This window comes from Ursus maritimus, unplaced genomic scaffold (genome assembly GCF_017311325.1).
Source record: "Ursus maritimus isolate PB19 unplaced genomic scaffold, ASM1731132v1 scaffold_14, whole genome shotgun sequence".
Classification (NCBI taxonomy): domain Eukaryota; kingdom Metazoa; phylum Chordata; class Mammalia; order Carnivora; family Ursidae; genus Ursus; species Ursus maritimus.
Window position 1 is genome coordinate 50,605,781 of NW_024423786.1, and position 20,825 is coordinate 50,626,605.

The following is a 20,825-nucleotide window of genomic DNA, read 5'->3' on the forward strand; positions in this document are numbered from 1 at the left end:
GAAGGTTTGTAATATAAATTTTAAAAACACAAAAGATTCATCCATCAGACACACTGATTATACCAAATAATTACAGATAGGCATTGTTTTCAACCATACTTAAAGGATTCATTAAACTTGACCACATATGAGATGTTATCAGTTAACTGAAATCCCTTGTAACAGAATCTTCCCTCCAGAGTGGTTTACATCAGTTAGGAGTTTATTCTTCTCGTGTTAGATGAAACCCAGAAATAAGCAACCCAAGGCTGGTACAGCCAAATAATACTGTATGTCCCTGTGTATAATTAGTAGCCTCTGACTATCATCCCCTTGGTCTGTTTTCTAGGAAAGAAAAAGAGATGAGACCCAGGGCAAATGGTGAAGAGAAAATGCAGCTGAGATACTCCCATTGCCATGGGCTTCTTTAGAACCCACAAGCAGTGACCTCTGCCTGTTTCTCACTGGCCAGAACCATGGGCTCATGGGCACTCACGGCAGCAAAGAAAGTTGAGAGAGTTCCTTAAAAAATTGTCCACACTGCCAACTTGAATACAATTGTAGTTTTGTTACTTTAGGAAAGGGAGGGAGGAATGGATCTGGGGATACTCATTGTATCTGACACATTGGGCCACACAGCAAGTCTCCAACAATTTTGTTTGAATAATGTCATACAGAATCCACATCATGAAGGCCACACATTTGTGTATCATCCAATTTAAATTAAAAATCTATAAAAACATAACTAAAATATGCAGAGTCTGCACATTAAAAACCACATTTCTAAATACCCTACAGGTCCAAGGCATCTTGATGAGGATTGGACATTTAGTACTAAATTATGGTGAAAACATCATTTATCAGAACTTTTGTGATGTAGATTAAGGGGAAATTAGAGTGCCATATAACCTTTAATACTCATCAGTTAACAAGCTGTCACACTTTCAGGATGAGAAACTCACTGATAAAAAGACAATCACAGAACAATAACATTTGTAAGATCGGTCCCAGTATAGTGTAAGTCAAGAATTGTGCCTCGGCTTTCTACATTGGTCACAACAGGGCTGCTCTTCAGTGTGAGTTCTAAAATGAGGAATGAGGTGTAAAGGCCCAATAAAGGCTTTCCTATAGTCATCTCACTCATACTTTCTGCCCAGTATGTATTCGCTTGTGCATTATAAGGTTAGTGCTGGTGCTGAATGCCTTTCCACACTGAACACATTGATAGGGCTTCTCTCCCGTGTGAGTTCTCACGTGTACCCTTAGGCATGAGGAATTCCTAAAGGCCTTCCCACATTCTTTACACTCATAGGTTTTCTCTCCAGTATGAGTTCTCTTGTGCACAATGAGGTAAGAGCCTGTGCTGAAGGATTTTCCACACTGACTACACTCGTAAGGTTTCTCTCCAGTGTGAGACCGTGTGTGTTTCTTCAGGGATGACTGATCGATGAAGGCTTTCCCACAGTCACTGCATTCGTAGGGTTTCTCTCCAGTGTGGGTTCTCATATGCTTCTGAAGGGATGAAGGAACAGTGAAAGCCTTGCCACATTCCTTACAGTCGTAGGGTTTCTCTCCAGTGTGAGTCCTTTTGTGCACATTAAGATGGGAGCTCTGGCTGAAGGATTTTCCGCAGTGATTACACTCATAAGGTTTCTCTCCAGTGTGAGATCTCACGTGCTTTTTAAGGGAAGACTGGAAAATGAAGGCTTTCCCACAGTCACTACATTCATAAGGCTTCTCGCTGGCGTGAGGTCTCACACATTTCTGAAGGGATGAGGAGCTGGCGAACGCCTTCCCATGCTCCTTACATTCCGAGCTTTCTTCCATGGTACACATTGTTTTGTGGACACCAAGGGAGGCTCTTTCTCCATGATCATGGCATTCACAGAGTTCCTCTCCGGTAGGTATTTGCACACGTACTGAAAAGGAAGGGTGTAAGCTGAAGGACATAAGACACTGATTACACGCATGAGATTTCTCTCCTGTGAGAGTCCTGAAGTGTTTCCTAGGGGATGCCTCTTCACTGAAAGCTTTGCCACAATCATTAAACTCACGAGTTTTCTCTCCACTGTGAGTACTTACATGACTGCTAAGAGTTGAGGGGTGGCCAAGGTCTTTCCCATATTCTTTATATTTGTAGCATTTCTCTCCCTCACAATATCTTGTACATGTAAAGTGATAATTCTTTCTGATCAATTTTCCACAATGATCAAATTTCAAGGGTTTCTTGCCAGGTTGAGTTGGTGCCTGCAGAACAAGGAGTAAGTGGTGACTGAAGACTTTCTCACTTTCTTTACATTCATGGGAATTTTTTTCTGTGTGGATTCTGCCATACATAGGAAGCACATGATTATGACAGACATTTTTACTATTTTCAGTGCATGGATGTGATTTTTTTTTGCCCTATTAGTTCCTTCAAGTTGAATCAACTGAATGCTCTAACCCAGGATTCCATCATTCCTAACAAAGGGCATCCTAAATACAGAGTTTTGCCAATAATGAGTGAAGAATGAATTAACTGTGTATTCAATACTTAACAAAGGGATCACATTTAAATAAATGTTTGCTTTTTGGTATTCTCTGTGGGGCAGCAAGTGTTGAGCTTGGTTTAGAGATTTCTCTAATTTTATGAGATTCAGGAAGACTTTCCCGAGACAGCTTTCTGGGGAGTGAATGCCACCTGCCTCACTGTCTCGCCTCATTTGGAAGCTGGTGCTTTAACTCAGTGGCATTCAAAAGCTTCTCCTACTATAAAAAATCAGAAATCATTCCTGGTGAATCTTACCGGTTTTATGCCATTGCAAGTTTTTTCCCCAGGAACATTCTGCATAGGAATTCCATCTTTTGATTTCAGTTGAATATCCCAGTCTGAAATTGAAAATTTTTGTAACTATTGGGATAAATAGGGGGGATAACAGAAAAAAGGAGGTGGGCACCCTATGGATTTGTTTTCAGTAACACTATATATGGAAAGGAAACGTGAAAGAGAAGATGTAACCTGTGACCAGAGGAGCTGTTGTAGGAACTTCGCTCTGGAAGAAGATGCCAATGATAGGAACAAGCAATGGAAATGGGAAGTATTTTACTTGGAAAAGATTCTGGAGGTTTGAGATAAGGAGATAAAGGAGAGTGTATTACCTGGAAAGCAAAGTAGGGAAAATGGAACAAAAAGTAATCAAGGAAACGTCAAATTGAAAGAGGAATTAAAACAGCTTTTTCTCTGAGACATAAAAATGTGAATGGATGGCAAGATGGTGAAAGACGGAAAGCTCACATTAACGGCCTTTCTCCCACAAACTGATGCTCCCAAATGGACCGTCCCTCACCATGGCTGCTCCATGTAATGACTCCTTTCTGCCTGGGGCTCACCTGTACAGGCACCTTGGAGAATTCCCCCCTCCTCTGTCCCCAGCGCTTCCTGCTTCACCTCTGTGATCAGACTGTGTTTGCAGAGAGGATACCCTGCTCATGGAGAAAGACACATGAGGTGGGGGAACTGGCAAGGAGACAAGAAATCTGTCCATGAAATGGATTCCAATACTTTGATATTAAGGGATTCTGAAGACAGGTAAGTAAAACTTCAGGAGTTACCAAAGAATCATATCCGAGCTCTTTTACAAGGTCCCCAAAACAGACACCTACACGTGGCCTATTCACAGGGAACTGACGTTGAAATCCAAGCCCAAGAGCAGATACATACTGCAAATTACCTAAATCTTGTAATAATAATGAAAATGAAATCAGTGTGATTTTACGGGAGGCCGTGAGACTGCCCCACAAGGGCAGGGGCCATTCATTTTGTGTTTATCATGTACTGCCATTCTTTTCACATATCCTGGAACACGATGTGAGGAAGGACCATCTGCTGCATGAAGAAATGAGAAAATGAAGGAATGAGGCCAGTCTTACCCACGGAGGCCAGGTTCCTGTAGTTCTCCAGCATCACGTCTCTGTACAGGATTTTCTGAGCAGCGTCCAGCAGTGCCCACTCCTCCTGGGAGAAGTCCACCGCCACCTCCTCAAAGGTCACTGAATCCTGAAATCACACACACACTGTGGCTCAGGCAAGGCCCATCTCTAACAATGTAGCAAAAGAACAGTGGGGGAGGCTGCCAGCACTGGGGAAGGAGACCAGCACACTGCAGGCTCACATGTGCCTGGAGGCCTCCCATTATCTGCCCCGCCCCGAGGCTCAGTTCTTGGAACTCTCTTCTTTCACTCTCCCTGCCTGGACCATCTCATCCGGACTCTTGCTTTCAGCAGCTTATCTAATACACAGTTGACCTGATCTTTCCACTACTAGGTTGTGAGGGCTCTTCCAGTCTTAGTCAAGATTGAGTGTAGACTGTACTGCAGGATGAGAAAAATACTTGGAAAATGAATGATTTTCCTAGTGAAAAATCTCTCTTGTCCTGCATAGCACCCAGCAGAATATGGAACTAATACTCAACCTGGAGAAAGATCTGGGAAAAAAAAGACATTAACAAATGTTGTAATAACAGAAGTCTTTCCTAAGGCATTCTTTGTCTCGTTCTAAGAGGCCCAGAGAACTCGGGAAGCCTGAGGCCAGCTCAGTTGAAGCTGTAGGTCATGGGCAAGAGCTGTGGCCTTTGGGAACAGCAATGATTTTTGGAAACAGAATAATTTCCTTTATAATACCTGTGACCAGGTTGTCAGCAATCCTGCAGCCATTCTTCCTCTTGTATGTCTCCCTCCTTACCAGACAGGGGTCTGAGCAAGCAGACCTAGAGAAGAAAGAAGCCATGAGTCTAGGCTTGACAGATATTCAACTCTTACAACCTAGAAGCTTCCTCATAGTAGCTTCAGAGGGACCACACACACACATACATACCCACAGTACAGTTCACTGTTAGGAATCTACCTCCCTGTCCAAGAACAACTAGGAATTAGGAATACAGTATGCACTTATTTTTAGTTTTTAAACTTTTCCTAGACTGAACTACTAAAAATATCTACACTTAATAGGCACTGTGGGGAGCAATGGGCCCCCCTAGTACCAACATGCCTCTTAAATGTCATTTGCCCATGAAAGAAACCAGGGCTCATTTGAGAAATAGCTGAGTCCAGTGTAGAACATGAAATGTTCAAGGTGAGTCTGCAACATCTTACAGCAGAAAGCAAAAAACCCAGCAAAGACTAATGGGGTTGTGTTAAAAAGACACAAGAGAAAACTTAAAAAAAGAGCTCCCCCGGGCTTAAGATGGAACAATTTAATAAATAATGACTGTGGTCTGTTGAAATCATCAAATCTAAAACAAATCATGAGTTTGTAATGATATTTTAAAACACCCCTTACGGTCAGTATTAGCAGAGGCCAGGATATCAACTCATAATTCTGAAAATTCTAAAAGGAAAGAATCAAGCATATATCCCTCTCTCCTTTGTGAACAGTATTTTATGATTGCCAAACTGTTCTGATGAGGCAAAGTTCTTTACAGAAGACTCATGCAAGCTTTATAAGAAGCCTCTTTTATTATAAAGAAAATGCTAGTCCGAAAGTCACCATTTCACAAGCATAGTAAATTAATGGATCATGGCAACGACAATCAACAGCTACTAAATTATTGGGTGAAAAGTGAATGGGGATGTTTATTTTTAACTTTTAATTCTGAAAAAACTCTCAAACTGAAAGAAAAGAAGAATGGTGTGAATATGATGAACTTCCACAGACTTTTCATCATTAAAATTTGCTTTCTCTGTTTCAGCATTCCATGTTTCAGCAAGAATTGAGAAGAATCTGTTTGAGGGGAAACAGCAGATGTCATGACCCTTTCCTCCTATATATTTGAGTGACACAGGAACTTGGACATTCTCTAACATAACCACAATGATCAAAATCTGGAATGTTTAACATGAATTTAATATTATTATGTAACATATACTCCACATGCAGAATTTTACTAACTGGTCCAATAACGTCCTTTATAGCAGTCACTTTGTAAATTTCCCATGTGGGACCATGCCCTCAAACCATAGTGTTTTTTTTTTTTTAAGATTTTATTTATTTATTGGACAGAGAGAGACACAGCGAGAGAGGGAACACCAGCAGGGGGAGTGGGAGGGAGAAGCAGGCTTCCCGCTGAGCAGGGAGCCTGATGCGGGGCTCGATCCCAGGACCCTGGGATCATGACTGAGCCAAAGGCAGACGCTTAACGACTAAGCCACCCTGGCGCCCCTCGAACCATAATACTTTACTGTTCTTTAATCTGGACCCATCCCTCAGCCTTTCATCTTTCAAGAAATGAGGAGTCCATGTCAGATGTTTGACAGACTCCACCTCAATTCTGGCTTGTCTGGCGTTTTCTCATGATTAGATTCAGAAAATTCATTTTTGGGTGAAGGATTACATGACTGATGCATGTCCTTTTCAGTGAGCCACTTCAGGAGGCACATGATCCAGTCTGTCTCCTTGCTGGTGATAACTTTAATCACATGGTTAAGGTGGCATGCCACAGGTTCTTCTATTAAGTAATCATTTTCTCCTGTTGTAATAAGGACTCTTATTAACTAGGGGTAAATGAAGACTGTATAAACAAGCTGGAGAACTTTATAAAGGAAGGATCAAGCTGACACTGGAACTAGCTGATAAATCTTAACATCACAAAGTAGGTATCTGGATCGCATGGAAGTTCTGGTATGATGTAAGAAATAGCACTATCTGTGAAGTATTTTTGCCAAAAATTCCTGACAAATCCTTTCATGTAATTAGCAGTTTACAGAAGAGAGAGAAGAGAAGAGACTGAGGGACATGTTAAAATTACATCATGATGGGGCACCTGAGTGGCTCAGTCAGTTAAGCGTCTGCCTTCAGCTCAGGTCACCGAGCCCCATATCGGGCTTCCTGCTCAGCGGAGAGGCTGCTTCTCCCTCTGCCTCTGGCTCCCCCTGCTTGTGCTCTCTCTCTCTCTTGCTCTATCTCCAATAAATTAAAAATAGTAATATAAAATGACATCATGAAGATATAAACAGCCAAACCCAGACTGGAGGACAGAGCGGGAGGACTGCTACGGGCAAAGAGACTGGTTATGAAGTATAACAGCCCACTGCAGCATGTGGGACTCAGACAACACCAACGGTAAAAACACATTTTGAGACATTTCGGGGTAACTGAACACAGACTGGGTATTAGATGATACTGGTAAAGAGAAAAGCAGCCTGACATCCAGGAGCTGCCCTGGTACTGTCAGCTAAGTCTGTGTGTTCTCCCACTGAACATAAGCAACTTCACAGAACAGCAACAGCAGACAGGGCCGCTCCGAGACCGTGACATACTAAGACTAAACCAAGGCCATTCTGTAATCATGTCTGAACACAAATGATACATAAACATTATCTAGGCCTAAAAAATGACCAAACATCCCCTCTTTCTGGCCAACATGAACCACTGCTGCTTCTTTATCAATTACAGCTTGCCCCTGGGTGTAGTCTTCCTTCCTTCTAGGAAGCTTTACCGATGAACCCAATCACAGAGTTGCTCTCACTTCCCGACATCTATCCCAGAACCCCCAAAAGCACCTGGCACGACAGGTGTACAATGCTATGTGTGCTTCCTTGCTGCAAGAAGTGATAAACCCAACTTGTGGAACTACATGTGTAGCCCAATTTGTTTAGCCAAAGACAAATAGAAAATATCAAGAAATACTATTCATTAGCGTGGTATGATAAGGTATTGTGATAATGCTAAAAACTTCCCATTAAACATTTATTTTCATTTGTGGGACTGCATCCTTAGTCTCTTAATCTGTAACAGTTCTCCCTGAAATTTTAGCTTAAATTTAAATAGCCACATGTGGATAGTGTATTAGATGGTCAGACTATGATGATCAAGATAGGTAAAATATTGGTAATTGTCAAAGTTGAGTGTTGATGAACTAAGGATTCACTATACTATTCTATTCTTGTGTATGCTTGAAAATTTCCATATGAAAAGCTTAAAAATTTAGAAGAAGGATAAAATAAAGACATTCTTAAGTAAAGACCTGAGAGAGTTTACCCATCAAAAGATCATCACTAATGTAAATTCTCGGTATTCCAGGAAATGGGAATTTGTGCAACTGAAATGTTAAAAAAGTAGACTGAACAAAAATCAAATGGGTAAGACTAAGTGAAGCTTGATCATATAAAATGGTAATAATAGTATCTAATTTGTGAGATGGAACAGCAAGCTAGAACCCTAATACTGAATAATAAAAACACATAAATTTGGAGGGAGGTGATTGCAATTTTATGTTCCTTGTATTCTTGCAGGAGGGAATAGAGATGTTGATTAGCTTTTGACTTTAAGTGTGCCTGATAAATAGCAAGGGTGACCACTAAAGGACTCAGCAGATTTAACTCAGTCTAGAATAAAAAATGGAATGGAAAAAAAAAACTCAATTATTCCAAAAGTAAGAAAAATAAGCAGGAAAAAGAAAGAAACAAAGCAGGTAAAATAAAAAGCACAATGAAAGACAGTAGAAAATACTGTTATCAATAATCACAATGGATATACAGGTAAATGGATTAAACCTTACAGTTTAAAAGCAAAGACTGACATGTTAGATTAAGATGAATTCCAGCTCTATGCTCTTTCATGAGATGCATTTAAAACCAAAACAAGGGCATCTGGGTGGCTCAGTCAGGTCATGATCCCAGGGCCCTGGGATAGAGCTCCACGTCAGGCTCTCTGTTCCATGGGCAGCCTGCTTCTCCCTCTCCCTCTGCTGCTCCCCTGGCTTGTGCTCTAATAAATAAATAAAATCTTAAAAAAAAAAACACACAGAAAGACTGAATCTCAAAAACAAAAATGATACACCAGGCAAATATTAGCCAAAATTGTTTGATTTCACACTTTTTAAACATAGGCTCTGTGCCCAGTGTGGAGCCCAATATGGGGCTTGAACTCACAACCGTGAGATCAAGACCTGAGCCAAAATCAAAAGATGGATGCTTAACCGACTGTGCCACCCAGGAGCCTCTGATTTCACACATTTTAAAACAAAAGGCATTGTGAAAGGCAACTACATTAGGATATAAGGTTCAATTCACTAGGAAGACATAAAGATTCTGAAGTTGTGCACACTCATAGTCTCATAAGAGCTAACAGAATTAAAGGAAGGAGAAACAAATCACCATCAGTGTCACAGACTCTAACACACTACTGTCAGTGATACAGAGATCAGCGGGGAAAAAATAATAAAGACTTGAATAGTAACATGAACGAGCTTCAACTAAAACACTTATGAACACTATATTCAATAAATGGGTATTTTTTTTCAAGCACACGTGCAGTGTTTACAAAAACTAGCTCTCTTCTATAATATACAGGTAGTCTTAAAGCTTTCAATTTTAGTATATGTGCTGCCGATACAAGCACTAGTTTTAAAGCTTTCAAAGGATTTATATACAGATATTTTCCTTTAGCAAAATGAAATTCAGTTAAAAAAGAATATTATGTTGAGCCATATGACACTGCCATTTTTTTTTTTAAAGATTTTATTTATTTATTTGACACAGAGAAAGCAAGCGAGCACAAGCAGGGAGAGCGGCAGGCAGAGGGAGAGGGAGAAGCAGGCTCCCCTCTGAGCAGGGAGCCCGATGTGGGGCTCGATCCCAGAACTCTGGGATCACGACCTGAGCTGAAGGCAGACGCTTAACCCACTGAGCCACCCGGGCGCCCCAACACTGCCATTTCTATAGGTAAAAAATGGTGAAAGTTAGCAGGCTCATATGGTTCAATCTAATATTAAAAGCCATACATTTGGAGTTCAGAGAACATCATATTTATGAATAACTCTGAATAAAATATATAATTAATAAATTAAATTGGAAATCAGAAAATACGTAATACTATGGTTATCGATCAGTTCTAAATACCAAAATTTGTAAGCTGCAGCTAAAGTAGATCTTAGGAAAAAAAAAAGTAAGCTTCATATACTTACATTAGAGAAAAATGAAGTTAAAGTTAGTCTAAGTTTCCACTTTAAGAATTTAAAGAAAAAACTTAGAGAAAAAAATTAAGAGAAAAAAAATTCCAAAATAAATGAAGGAAAGTTGAAGGAAGGAAAAATAGGAAAAAAACCCAAAGAATTAGAAAACAAAAAGTAGGGGCACCTGGGTGGTACAGTCGGTTAAGCAGCCAACAACTCTTGGTTTCAGCTCAGATTATGATCTCAGGGTTGTGAGATCGAGCCCCGCCTCAGGCTCCAAACGGAGCACAGAGCATGCTTGAGATTTTCTCACCTTCTCCTTCTGCCCCTCCCACTTGTGCAGTCTTTTTCTAAAGCAAATAAATCTTAAAAAGAAACAAACCCCCCTAAAATTAGGTCCTTTGAAATTGATAAAATAGGAAGAAGTCATGCAAGATTATTCAAGAAAAGGGAGAAGGTTCAGAGAAAATTAAGAACCCCCCCAATTATAGATGCTGCAGAGATTAAACATGTAAGATATTATGATTAACTTTATGCCAATCAAGCTCAAAACTCACAGGAAATAAACCAATTTCTTTAGAAATAAAACCAAAAAATGACTCTACAGAAATAAACTGAGTAGTGCTAAAATTACAAAAAATGAACTAGGCAGTGATGGCTATACAACATTGTGAATGTGATTAATGCCACTGAATTGTATGTTTAAAATGCTTATAATGGCAAATTTTATGTTTTCATATATATGTATATAACACATTTATGTATATAACGTGTGTATATAACACACATTATGTACACACACGCCATATATACGTGATAAATGTACACATGTGTTTGACATATATATACATACATTTGTATACAGCATTTATTTATTTAACAGGGCCTGAACTCATAACCCTGAGATCAAGACCTGAGCCAACATCAAGAGTCAGACACCCAAACAACTGGGCCACCCAGGTGCCTTATATTATATATATTTTTCATTACAATAAAAAAATGCAGGAAAAAAACCCAAAATAATCTGGGCTGATGCTGACCTTCTCAGAGAGATTTCAAGCCTCCCCTGTTCAAACAACTTACTGCCTGGATAGATATCTTAAACAAAACAAAATATAAGACAAAAAAAAAAAAAAGAGATAGGCATTTAAATTTACCCACAAAGAAAACACCATGCTTGGGTTGTATAAGTTGGTTCTGTCATTCATTGGAGAGAATTCCAATCTGACTCAAAAATTTCCAGGGATCAGTCACACTTATGAAGACTTCGGTTACACCACGTATTTGTATATTACTAAACATTAGTAAAGATAATAACTTACTGAATCTATAAAGCAAGAGTTATATATTTAGAAGGTTTAATTTATAAATTTAGGCATCGTGCAAAACTCCAGAATTGTGCATAACCCAAAATGTCATGTTTGCATTTTGATTATTCTGTTCCAATATCTTATACAATTACCACCTAGGAGAAAGGGGAGAAGATGGACATGCCTTTTTTATAACAATTTTACAAAACAGTTTGACTTTACCAAAGGGATTACCTTGATAAAGGGTATAAAGGGAAGAAGAACGTTCTTTGTGACTGGTATAATATTGACATCAAACATTACACAGCCATGATTTTAAAAAAACCAAAATGATAGGCAAATCTCATTAATAAACAGATATAAACAGCCTAAAGTTCAAACCAAATATATCAATAAATGACAATGTTAATACATCAGAACCAAGTTGCATCTATCCCAGGAATACCAGAGATGCTTATTAGAAAATCAATTAATATAATGTTTTATTCATAGATCAAAGGAGAAAACAGTGTGATCATCTCAATGACATAGTAAAAGTGTTTTGTAATAGTCAACATTTCACATAACTTAAAAATAATCTTAACCAGCTCTATTAAAAAACACAATTCAAGGGGCGCCTGGGTGGCTCAGCTGGTTGAGCACTGCCTCTTGATTTTGGCTCAGGTCATGATCTCAGGGTTCTGGATGGAGCTCCCCCCTGCCCTCTGTAGGGAGTCTGCTTCTCTCTCTCCCTTTACCCCTCCCCCCTTGCTCATGCTTTCTCTCAAACAACATCTCTAAAAACAAAAACAACTAACACAAAACAATCTTAGTAAACAAAGCAAAGAAAGGATAGAAATAAATGTCTTTAACTGGAAAATGTATCAGAAGGTAGAACATCTAACTTCCTAGTGGTAAGCTGAGGGCCTTTATTTTGAGACATGGAAAAAGACAGAGGTGACTCCTCTAGTCAAGTCTGAAGTCTTAACCAGTGTTGTGTATTAGGGAGGGTTGGGGAGAAATGCGAGGTGGGGAGGTGGGGACAAGGACAGGGAGACATAACAGGGTGGAAGATTACAGAGGAAGAATAAACCTGTCATTACTCATAGACGATATGAGCGTTATGTAAACATCCAAGAATCTACAGGTAAATTACCTGAGAACCAAAGAGGTCTGCAGCTTGCTGCAGAGTGGAAAACAAACACTCTGAATGTCCAAAATAGAACAAGCCCCATGGACCGGGGCGGTTGGCAATACCTAGAAATACTACACACGACCCAACAACTTTACCTCTAAAAATCGACCCTGGTGCAGAAATGGGAAGAAATACGCACAAGCCCGTACAGAGGGGAACAACACAATCGTCCGTCCACAGGGGACTAGGATGCATCTGCAGAAATCCAAGCCAGGTGGGGGGTGGGGGGAAGACCTTTGTGAAGTGATGAGTATTTCAAGGTAATGCCGTTAACGCAGAAAATGAGATACAGAAAAGGGCATTTTCTTGTGGAAAAATAACTAATTTGGGGGAGAATTTTAAAGAGACGCGTACAGGGGCTGGGTTGAAGGCTTCGCCGACGCACCCTGACCGCATCACCCCACCTGCCTCCTCGCGGGGCCCGATGTCCGGAGTGGCCGCGGGTGGAAGAGGGTCGAGGCTCAGGAAGGAAAGGCAGGGACAGCCGGGACCCCCGGTGCGGAAACGCGCGCGAAGAGGCCCGGAAAAAACGCCGTGGCCTCGGAGCGGCTGCGCTGGGAACCGTGCCCTTGACCTCTCCCCAGTCTCGCACAGCCCTCTTCAGCCCGCAGAATACACACCTGGGGTAGAGCCAGGAGAGGTAGACCACCAATGGGCAAAAACACGGGTCTGTTTCCGTAGCAGCCCCGCAAGAGGGCACCGACCAGGCGCGCTTCCGGCCTCAGCCTCGGCCTCCGCCCGCGCGAGTTCAGAGACTGGGGCCTCCAGCGCGGCCCTGCTGTGCGGGAGAAGGACTGGGAGTCACTGCTGGGTAAAAGTCCAGGAAAGAAGTTTTTATTCCCTTAAAAAGGGAGGGGGGGGTGCGGGTCCTGGCTGGCTCAGTGCGTAAGGCCCAGCACACTTGATCTCGGGTGGTGAGTTCGCGCCCCACCTTACGTGCAGACGTTAAAAAAAGAGTGAACGAACAACACGAAGAGTGGAGCAACTGCTCTTCATCACAGAGCGGTCTTTGACGCTATACGATCTACCCAAGGGGAAAAAGTAGGAGTTCCCCAACACTGAAAAAGGAGCTGAGCGGCAAAGGAAAAAGGGGCCTAAAACCTCACTTCTAAACTATAATGCATTCACTTATGAGGTCACTGCCCCTCCTGTCTTCCTAACCAAAATAAGCCCCCACCGAGGTCGGACTCAATTTAAACAACTATATCCTGGTATTTAAAAACAAAAAGGAAAACTTAAAACGTTGGGTCTCAATCAGCGGTTTAAGTTACCCAACAAGAAATGGTATTTTATTAGGGCCCCAAGGATTTAAATCAGCATAAACGGAGTCCATGATCTAAAAGTGAAAATCCCAATCTGGTAGAGGAAAGGGGGGTTTTAGGTCCTTTGGGGTTGTTGTTCCTACATTTAGAAACTCCAAACTCACGATTTAAAAAAATCTCCATAACCCCCTCTTTGTGACTTTTCCTGAAACCCCCATGAATAAAACATCTGCCCAGACACCGAAGGATTTAAGAATTAAGAGAACCATTATTACTATTTAATGAAGCTACCCAGAAGTGGAGATCTGTGGTTAACAAGAAATCTCAATCCCTTCCTGGTGGGCTTGTGCTTCTTAGGCAGATGGCTCCATAGTAACACCAGCCAGTAAACAGAAGGCCCTTTAAGTGCTAGGAACCTAGTTACTAATATTAAATTTATAGATTAGAACCATGTGTTTAAAATGGAAAAATTTCCAGCACCTGGCTAGCTCAGTTGGTGGAGCATGGGACTCTTGATCTTGGGGTTATAAGTTCCAGGCTCATGTCCGGTGTAGAGATCACAAATAAATTTAAAAAAAAATTAAAAAATGTAAAATTTTCGATCTACATTTCCCTGAAAAGAGATTTCAAGGAGGCTAGGGTCTTTACCACATAATGAGCACAGCCTTACTGCTAGCTGAACTGTGAGAATGTTTACACACTTTTATTGACCAAGGACTGTTGGCTTTGCTCTGGACACAAAGCATGACATTTTGAGAAAGAAGTAAAACGTCCACTAGCCCTCCTAAGCTCCACTGTACACACATACACACACACACACACACACACACACACACACACCTTGGGCAACAACTCTGCCCTGGCCATCTTTGTTCATGCACTGCACTGGAAGCCCAGAGCCTCTTGTTGCTACAGGAAATGATACAGCTGCACATGCAGATGCAGTCAGGCTGCTTGTTCATAGAAATACAGCCTAGAAAAGAGTTCACTAATGAAATTTGATTCCATTGTTTAACAATTTTGGGGGGGCTGGGGGAAAAAGGAAATTCCAGAGTCAAATGGTCCAGAAACTTAGACAGTGGAATGTCTCTTCTCACAACCAGCTCTGCTCCTTGCTGTCAGTGAACCCTGGGCCCTCACCTCAGAGCTCTTCTACTCAGAGGACTACCAAGGGCCAATCCTACCTCCCATGGCTGCAAACATTTGGGGAGGGGAGTGGGTATGGGGTGGGACACTAATTTTTATATCAAAGATAAACAGAAGGAACCCACATAGATGCCTTCAAGGTGTCAAGCAGAACCTGGGGACACGAATGGGGTTGGCATAAAACTACTGCACCAGATATGAATTTCCCATTTGGATGAATCTTGTTTGAGACCTAATGACACAGGTTTCTCTTACTGGGGCCCCTCTGGGCTTTGACAGTCCAGTCAGATTTGGGGTAAGTAGGGTAGAAATGCTAGAGATTTCCTCACAAGCATTTACAAAAAGCCAAGTTAAGATAACTGCATTTATTCTAGCCACCACTGGCTCATACAAATACAGTAACACTTTGTGATGCATTTGCCTAAAATCCTTGCACTCTTAAAGCAAAAGGACCTCAAACTGAGAACAGGTTTCAATCTCAATGGGTAACTCTTCTTCCATTAGAAATCTTTGCATTTGTATTTCTGGTTTGTGTATTATTGACCAAACTTTCAGATTAAAAAAAAGAGACTACTTCAGGACTAGAAAAAAAAAAAAAAAAAAGTCCCTCTCACTATTTATACCAAGATCAAAACCTGGCAAAATTGTACCACATATGGGTTAGGAGCAGAGACATCTATCTTTTCCTTCCTTCCCTCCTTTCTTTCTGTTAAGAGCAGAGACATCTTTCTTTCTTTCTTTCTTTTTTTTTTTTTTTAAGATTTTATTTATTTGCCAGAGAGAGACAGCAGAGAGGGAACACAAGCAAGGGAAGGAGTGTGAGAGGGAGAAGCAGGCTTCCCGCAGAGCAGGGAGCCCAATCTGGGATCATGACCTGAGCCAAAGGCAGACGCTTAACGGCTGAGCCACCCAGGTGCCCCAAGAGCAGAGACATCTTTCAATAAATATTCCCAGAAACTAAATCTGGGGGATTTCAGGGTTCCAAAATTAAAATCTCTAGCTTCATTAAATACTCATGTATACTTTTAACAAATTATCTACCTGCCCTTGGCAAATGCTTTTTTTTTTACAACAGACAAATGAAGATTTATTTCCTCTTATTTTGATGACAACAAATTTTTCATTTTCTTGAAATTCCTGAAAACCAACACATAACTGTGATAACCTGAAATTAAATCATTTGTACTGTTACAGGTGCCAAAACAGTGGAGAAAAATAAACATCCCTTCTATTTGTGGCTCTGAATTTGAAGAATGATTACTAAAAAGCAAAATGAGAAGCAAAAAGGTCAGTCTTGTTCTGATATGATTTTACTGTGATTTAGTAGGTCTCTGGTGCCAGCCATGGGGGTTTTCAGGTTCATTTTGGGATCTGCAGAGTAAGTGGATTAATAATAAAATCATGTGCTTAATTACTATCAAGCCTATCTTCATTCTGTAATATTTAATGTTAACAAGACTGTACACGATATGCATATGCAATCAGATGGATGAAATTGCCTGTGTAATTTCTACAACAAGAGAGGGGAAAGAAACGGGAGGAGTAAAAATAAGGAGAAAAAAATTATTCATTAAAATTACTCGAAAAACTCACAGAAATTACTCAATCACAGCTGCAAAACCATGGGCCAGTCTTCACTCCTATCAAGGTCCAGCCTACGACTATCTACTACCACTTCTACCAAAATGTGTGTTTCACATTCTTTACAATTAGTAGTTGGCCACATTTTGAGAGCAAGGGCAGACTCGTTCTGCTGGCAGTTCTGGGTCAGCTGCAACATCAACAATGGGTTTCTGTGTGGAGATATCTGTGTTCCAATTGAATTTTGAGTGCTCTGCTGATGGGAACACAGTAATTCCGAAAATGTGGCCACTTGTAATACGGAACACAGAGGAACAAAATTTGGCTGCTGTTAATTCCGGATGAGGCCAGAAAGCCTGGAGTCAGTGGCTAGGATTCCTCTGTTAGCTCTAAGTAGAATAAGAACAGTGGCTCCCTCAGAGAGCTGTAATGAAGATGAAGTGACTCAGTCCATGGAAAGCTTTCAGGGCATAGAAATAAGTGCAAAAATAACTGGGAGCTCTCACCAGCCCTTGTGAGTCACGACTGTTAGCAAGTTTCCACTGACATTTGGTAACAAATCATTTGCCTTAATAATGATCTCATTTAGCAAATGGAAATGAGGCTTGGGAGGAGAGGCTAAGGGAAGTACCCAAACACACAGCTCAAAAGCAACAATGGCAGGACCCACACTCTACCAGTCAGGCTCTAATCTGAGCCCTTAACACCCAGGCTCTACTTGGGCAAAAAGCAAGCCAAATTCTGAAGCACATTGGGAGCCTGGAATTTTCCCAGTTAACTGTCTAGGCCACTGAAGAGACTAATCACAAAAAAGAGAAAGCCTGTTATGGTTATTATTGCTGTGTAACAAACCATCCCAAAGACAGTGATATATAACAGCAGTTCTCAAAATGTGGGTGCCAGACTGAGGGACCCCAAGACAGTTTCAGGCAGCCCGTGAGGTCAAAACTATTGTTGTAATAGTTCTATTATTTACCATTTCATCATGCTGACATTTTTATTGATGATATAAAAGGAATGGTGGATAAAAGTGTTGGCGCCTTGGCAGAAATCAAGGCAGTGGCATCAAGTGCCACAGTCATTGTCATTGTATTCTTCTTTACCATATACTCATGATAAATAAAAAATCCAGTTTTCCTTAAAAATGTCCTTGAGGCAACAGAAAAATCTGGAAAATGTATATATCTGCAACCATGATGTTGGCAGTTTCTCAACATTTACAAACTTTTCTGCTACTATCAACGGTTATATTAGTGTATGATGCTAGATAATAAAACAGGTCAACATTTGAAAAATATGCATAATGTAGTGACCTATTCCCTATACCAGTAACACATGATGGCAAAAATCATGTATGGGTAAAATATCCAAAGTGCAAGAAAAGTCAATGGATTTTAATGTAACAGAACGGGAAGATTTCACTGATAGAACTTCATACTCCACAGTGCAACTAAATCTTTAAGAAATTACCATTAGTTGAATTTTGGCAAAGTATCAAAGAGCCAGAATTATCTGAAAATACTTTACTTTTCCAACTATGTATCTCACTGAAGCCAAATTTTCTATATATAGTTCATCTAAAATAACTTACAGCAAAAAAATTGAATGCAGAAGCATGTATGAGACTCCAGCTATCATCAACTAAGCTAGACAAAATGATTTATAAAGTCTTTTTGTAAAGCTTGTCATTCATCTGGTAAGGAAAAATACTTAGTGACACCTGTTAAAGACGGTGAGGCAGACTTTTTTCAGCCATTGAGATAGGTACAGGGACCACTGCAACAAGACTTTACAGTGGGAGAGAGAATGGGCTCAAGTTCAGGTATAGCAAGGTAAGTGGGAACCTATAGCCAAGGACCAGGATAGGGGTCAGTGGATGGAAAACTACTAAGAGGAAATAAGAGGGGTTAGGGATTCTGGCTGAAGTGACCTAACAGAATCTTTGCTGAAGACAGGCCAGGGTGATTAGAAATCACTGAAGGATGGTGGAGGATGAGGGAACTCTCGCTAAACTGACTTATAGCAGGGTTCTTGCTAGAACTGGATTTTATAAGGAAGTGCACAGATGGACCCTGGAAAAGGTTCAGGAACTTACTAAAGCTTGGTCAAGAAGAGACTCTCACTTCTCATGCTTTTTTGTTTTCATTTTGGAAAACAGTTATTTTTCATAAACATGTACATTATGAAATGAATTATAAATATTTGAAACATCTGTCTTCTAGTACATCAAATACTCATACAGTGTCCATAAAATAAAGCATTTTGGATGCTCAATTTTAGAGTATACAGGAGTCCTGAGGTCACAAAGTTTGAAAACTGCTGGTGTGGACCCACCACCATTTTATGATTTTCACATATCACGAGTCAGGAATTTGGACAAGACACAAAGGGAATGAATAGACTGTCTCTCCCCTACAAAGACCAGGGCCTTACCTGGGAAGACTCACACAGCTCAAGGTGACTCCAAAAAAAAAAGCCTGGAGTCATTTGAAAACTCACACATGCATCTGGTTGCCTTCCTTGAACTAGCTAGAGGGCTGAGAACAGCTGGTCACTGCTGAGAGGAGCATCTCCATGCAGCCCCTCCATGTCACAGTGTAACTGCTTGTTTCCAAGGGAAGTATATCTGCTGGGAGTATCCCAACAGAGAAAGATGCCAAGATAAGCAGGAGGGACTAGCATGGCCTCTTATGGCCTAGACTGGGAAATCACATGGCATCATATGTTGTATTCCTCCAGCAAAAGGTTAAAAGTATGCCCAGATTCAAGGGAAGGGAACAGTGTCAAAGAATTTGGGGGCCATATTTTAAAATCATCAGTCTGCCACAAATTATTTACGTACCTTCCACATACACAAATAGTCACCGCCTATTAAAAACCATGCCAAAATCTTAGGCCCATAGTATCAGACTCAAGCTCTACATCCAGAATCTTGACATCTAAATCAGGTCCAATCTGACAAAAACTGCTTGGGTTTGGTTTGAGTATGATACTCTTGATTTGAAGATTTGTGAAGTAAAGAGACAAGTTAATTACTCCCCACACATACACTCTCTCTCTATATATATATAGTTGTGAGAGGAGGAAAGGATAATCAGAGTAGACATTCATATTAAGAAAGGGGTGGGGGCTGGCTGGCTGGCTCAGTCGCACACTGGGTGTAGAGATTACTAAAAAAAATAAATAACCTTTAAAAAAATAAAATGCTGGCTGCTTATCATTAAAAAAGGAAGGAATGAATCATGGAACACTACATCAAAAACTAATGAAGTACTGTATGGTGACTAACATAACATAAAAAAAGGGGGGGGGAAGGAAGGAAGGAGTGAGAGTAATGGGAGGCCTACTGCAGCCAATGATCCATAGCAATTCTGAAAAACAGGAACATCTTGTCTATTCCTTTCTTAAGGAGCATCACAGGAATGATTCTCTGTGGAGTTCTGCTACCTGAATCATACCTGCTTTCCCACAGGACCGTATTTTTAATGGAGTAGTTTTACAGACCTATTTCATCTTGCTCCCTGCCCACAGTTTGGGGATTCAAAGGTTTCTATTTACTTTAAGCCCTTACTTTCCCCCGACAGTTTTAGGCTCACAATGGAACTGAGCAAAATACCCATATACCCCTGCCCCCACATATGGGTAACCTCCACCATTACTAACATTTCACACCAGAGTGGTAAATTTGTTACAACTGATGAACCAACACTGACACATCATCATCACCCACAGTCCCTTAGGATTCACGTTTTGTGTTGTGCGTTCTAAGGTCTGGACAAATACAGAATGACATATTCACCATTATAGTATCATACAATGTATTTCACTGCCTTCAAAATCCCTTGTGCTTTGCCTATTCATACCCCAAGCTGCCCCTCCCCCAACCCAACCACCACTGATCTCCACAGTTCTGCCTTTTCCAGGATGTCATACAGTTGGAATCATACAGTATGTAACCCTTCCAGATGGGCTTCTTTCATTTAGTATTATGCATTTAAGGTGCTTCCAGGTCTTTTCAAGGCCTGATAGCTCATTCCTTTTTAGTGTTGGATATTCCACTGTCTGGATGCACCAGTTTATGTATTCATTTACCTACTGAAGACATTCATTCACTGAAGTTTTGGCAATTAGGAATAAAACTGCTATAAACATTCATGTGCAAACAAAGAAAAACCCCAGAAACACCATGCATGTGTTGGTTTTTGAAGGAACGTAAGTTTTCAACTTCTTTGGGTAAGTACCAAGGACCCTGGATACTGGATCATTTGGTAAGAGTATGTTTAGTTTTACAAGAAACCACCAAACTATTCCAAAGCAGCTGTACAATTTTGTATTCCCACCAGCAAAGAGGCATTTGGTGCTGTTAGTGTTCCAGATTTTGGCCATTCTCATAGATGTGTGGTAGTATCTCACTTTAATTTGTATTTTTCTGATGACACGATGT

The 20,825-nt window shown here is 40.7% G+C and overlaps 1 protein-coding gene across 4 annotated transcripts in view; it reads right to left on the bottom strand.

Annotated features, from left to right (window-relative positions):
- The window catches only part of LOC103676341 (zinc finger protein 177), a 26,374-nt gene continuing 5,549 nt past the window's right edge, over positions 1–20,825 (bottom strand). For 3 of the 4 annotated variants that reach the window (XM_008705504.2, XM_008705505.2, XM_040629386.1), the window contains 5 exons: positions 4,639–4,724; positions 3,889–4,015; positions 3,349–3,441; positions 2,765–2,847; positions 1–2,226 (listed from right to left, as the gene is read on the bottom strand). In XM_008705504.2, coding sequence (XP_008703726.1) covers positions 1,120–2,226; positions 2,765–2,847; positions 3,349–3,441; positions 3,889–4,015; positions 4,639–4,671 — 1,443 coding nt within the window. In that variant the 5' untranslated portion in view covers positions 4,672–4,724 and the 3' untranslated portion in view covers positions 1–1,119. The remainder of the gene's footprint in view (positions 2,227–2,764; positions 2,848–3,348; positions 3,442–3,888; positions 4,016–4,638; positions 4,725–20,825) is intronic. The other variant, XM_040629387.1, reaches the window with a different exon arrangement.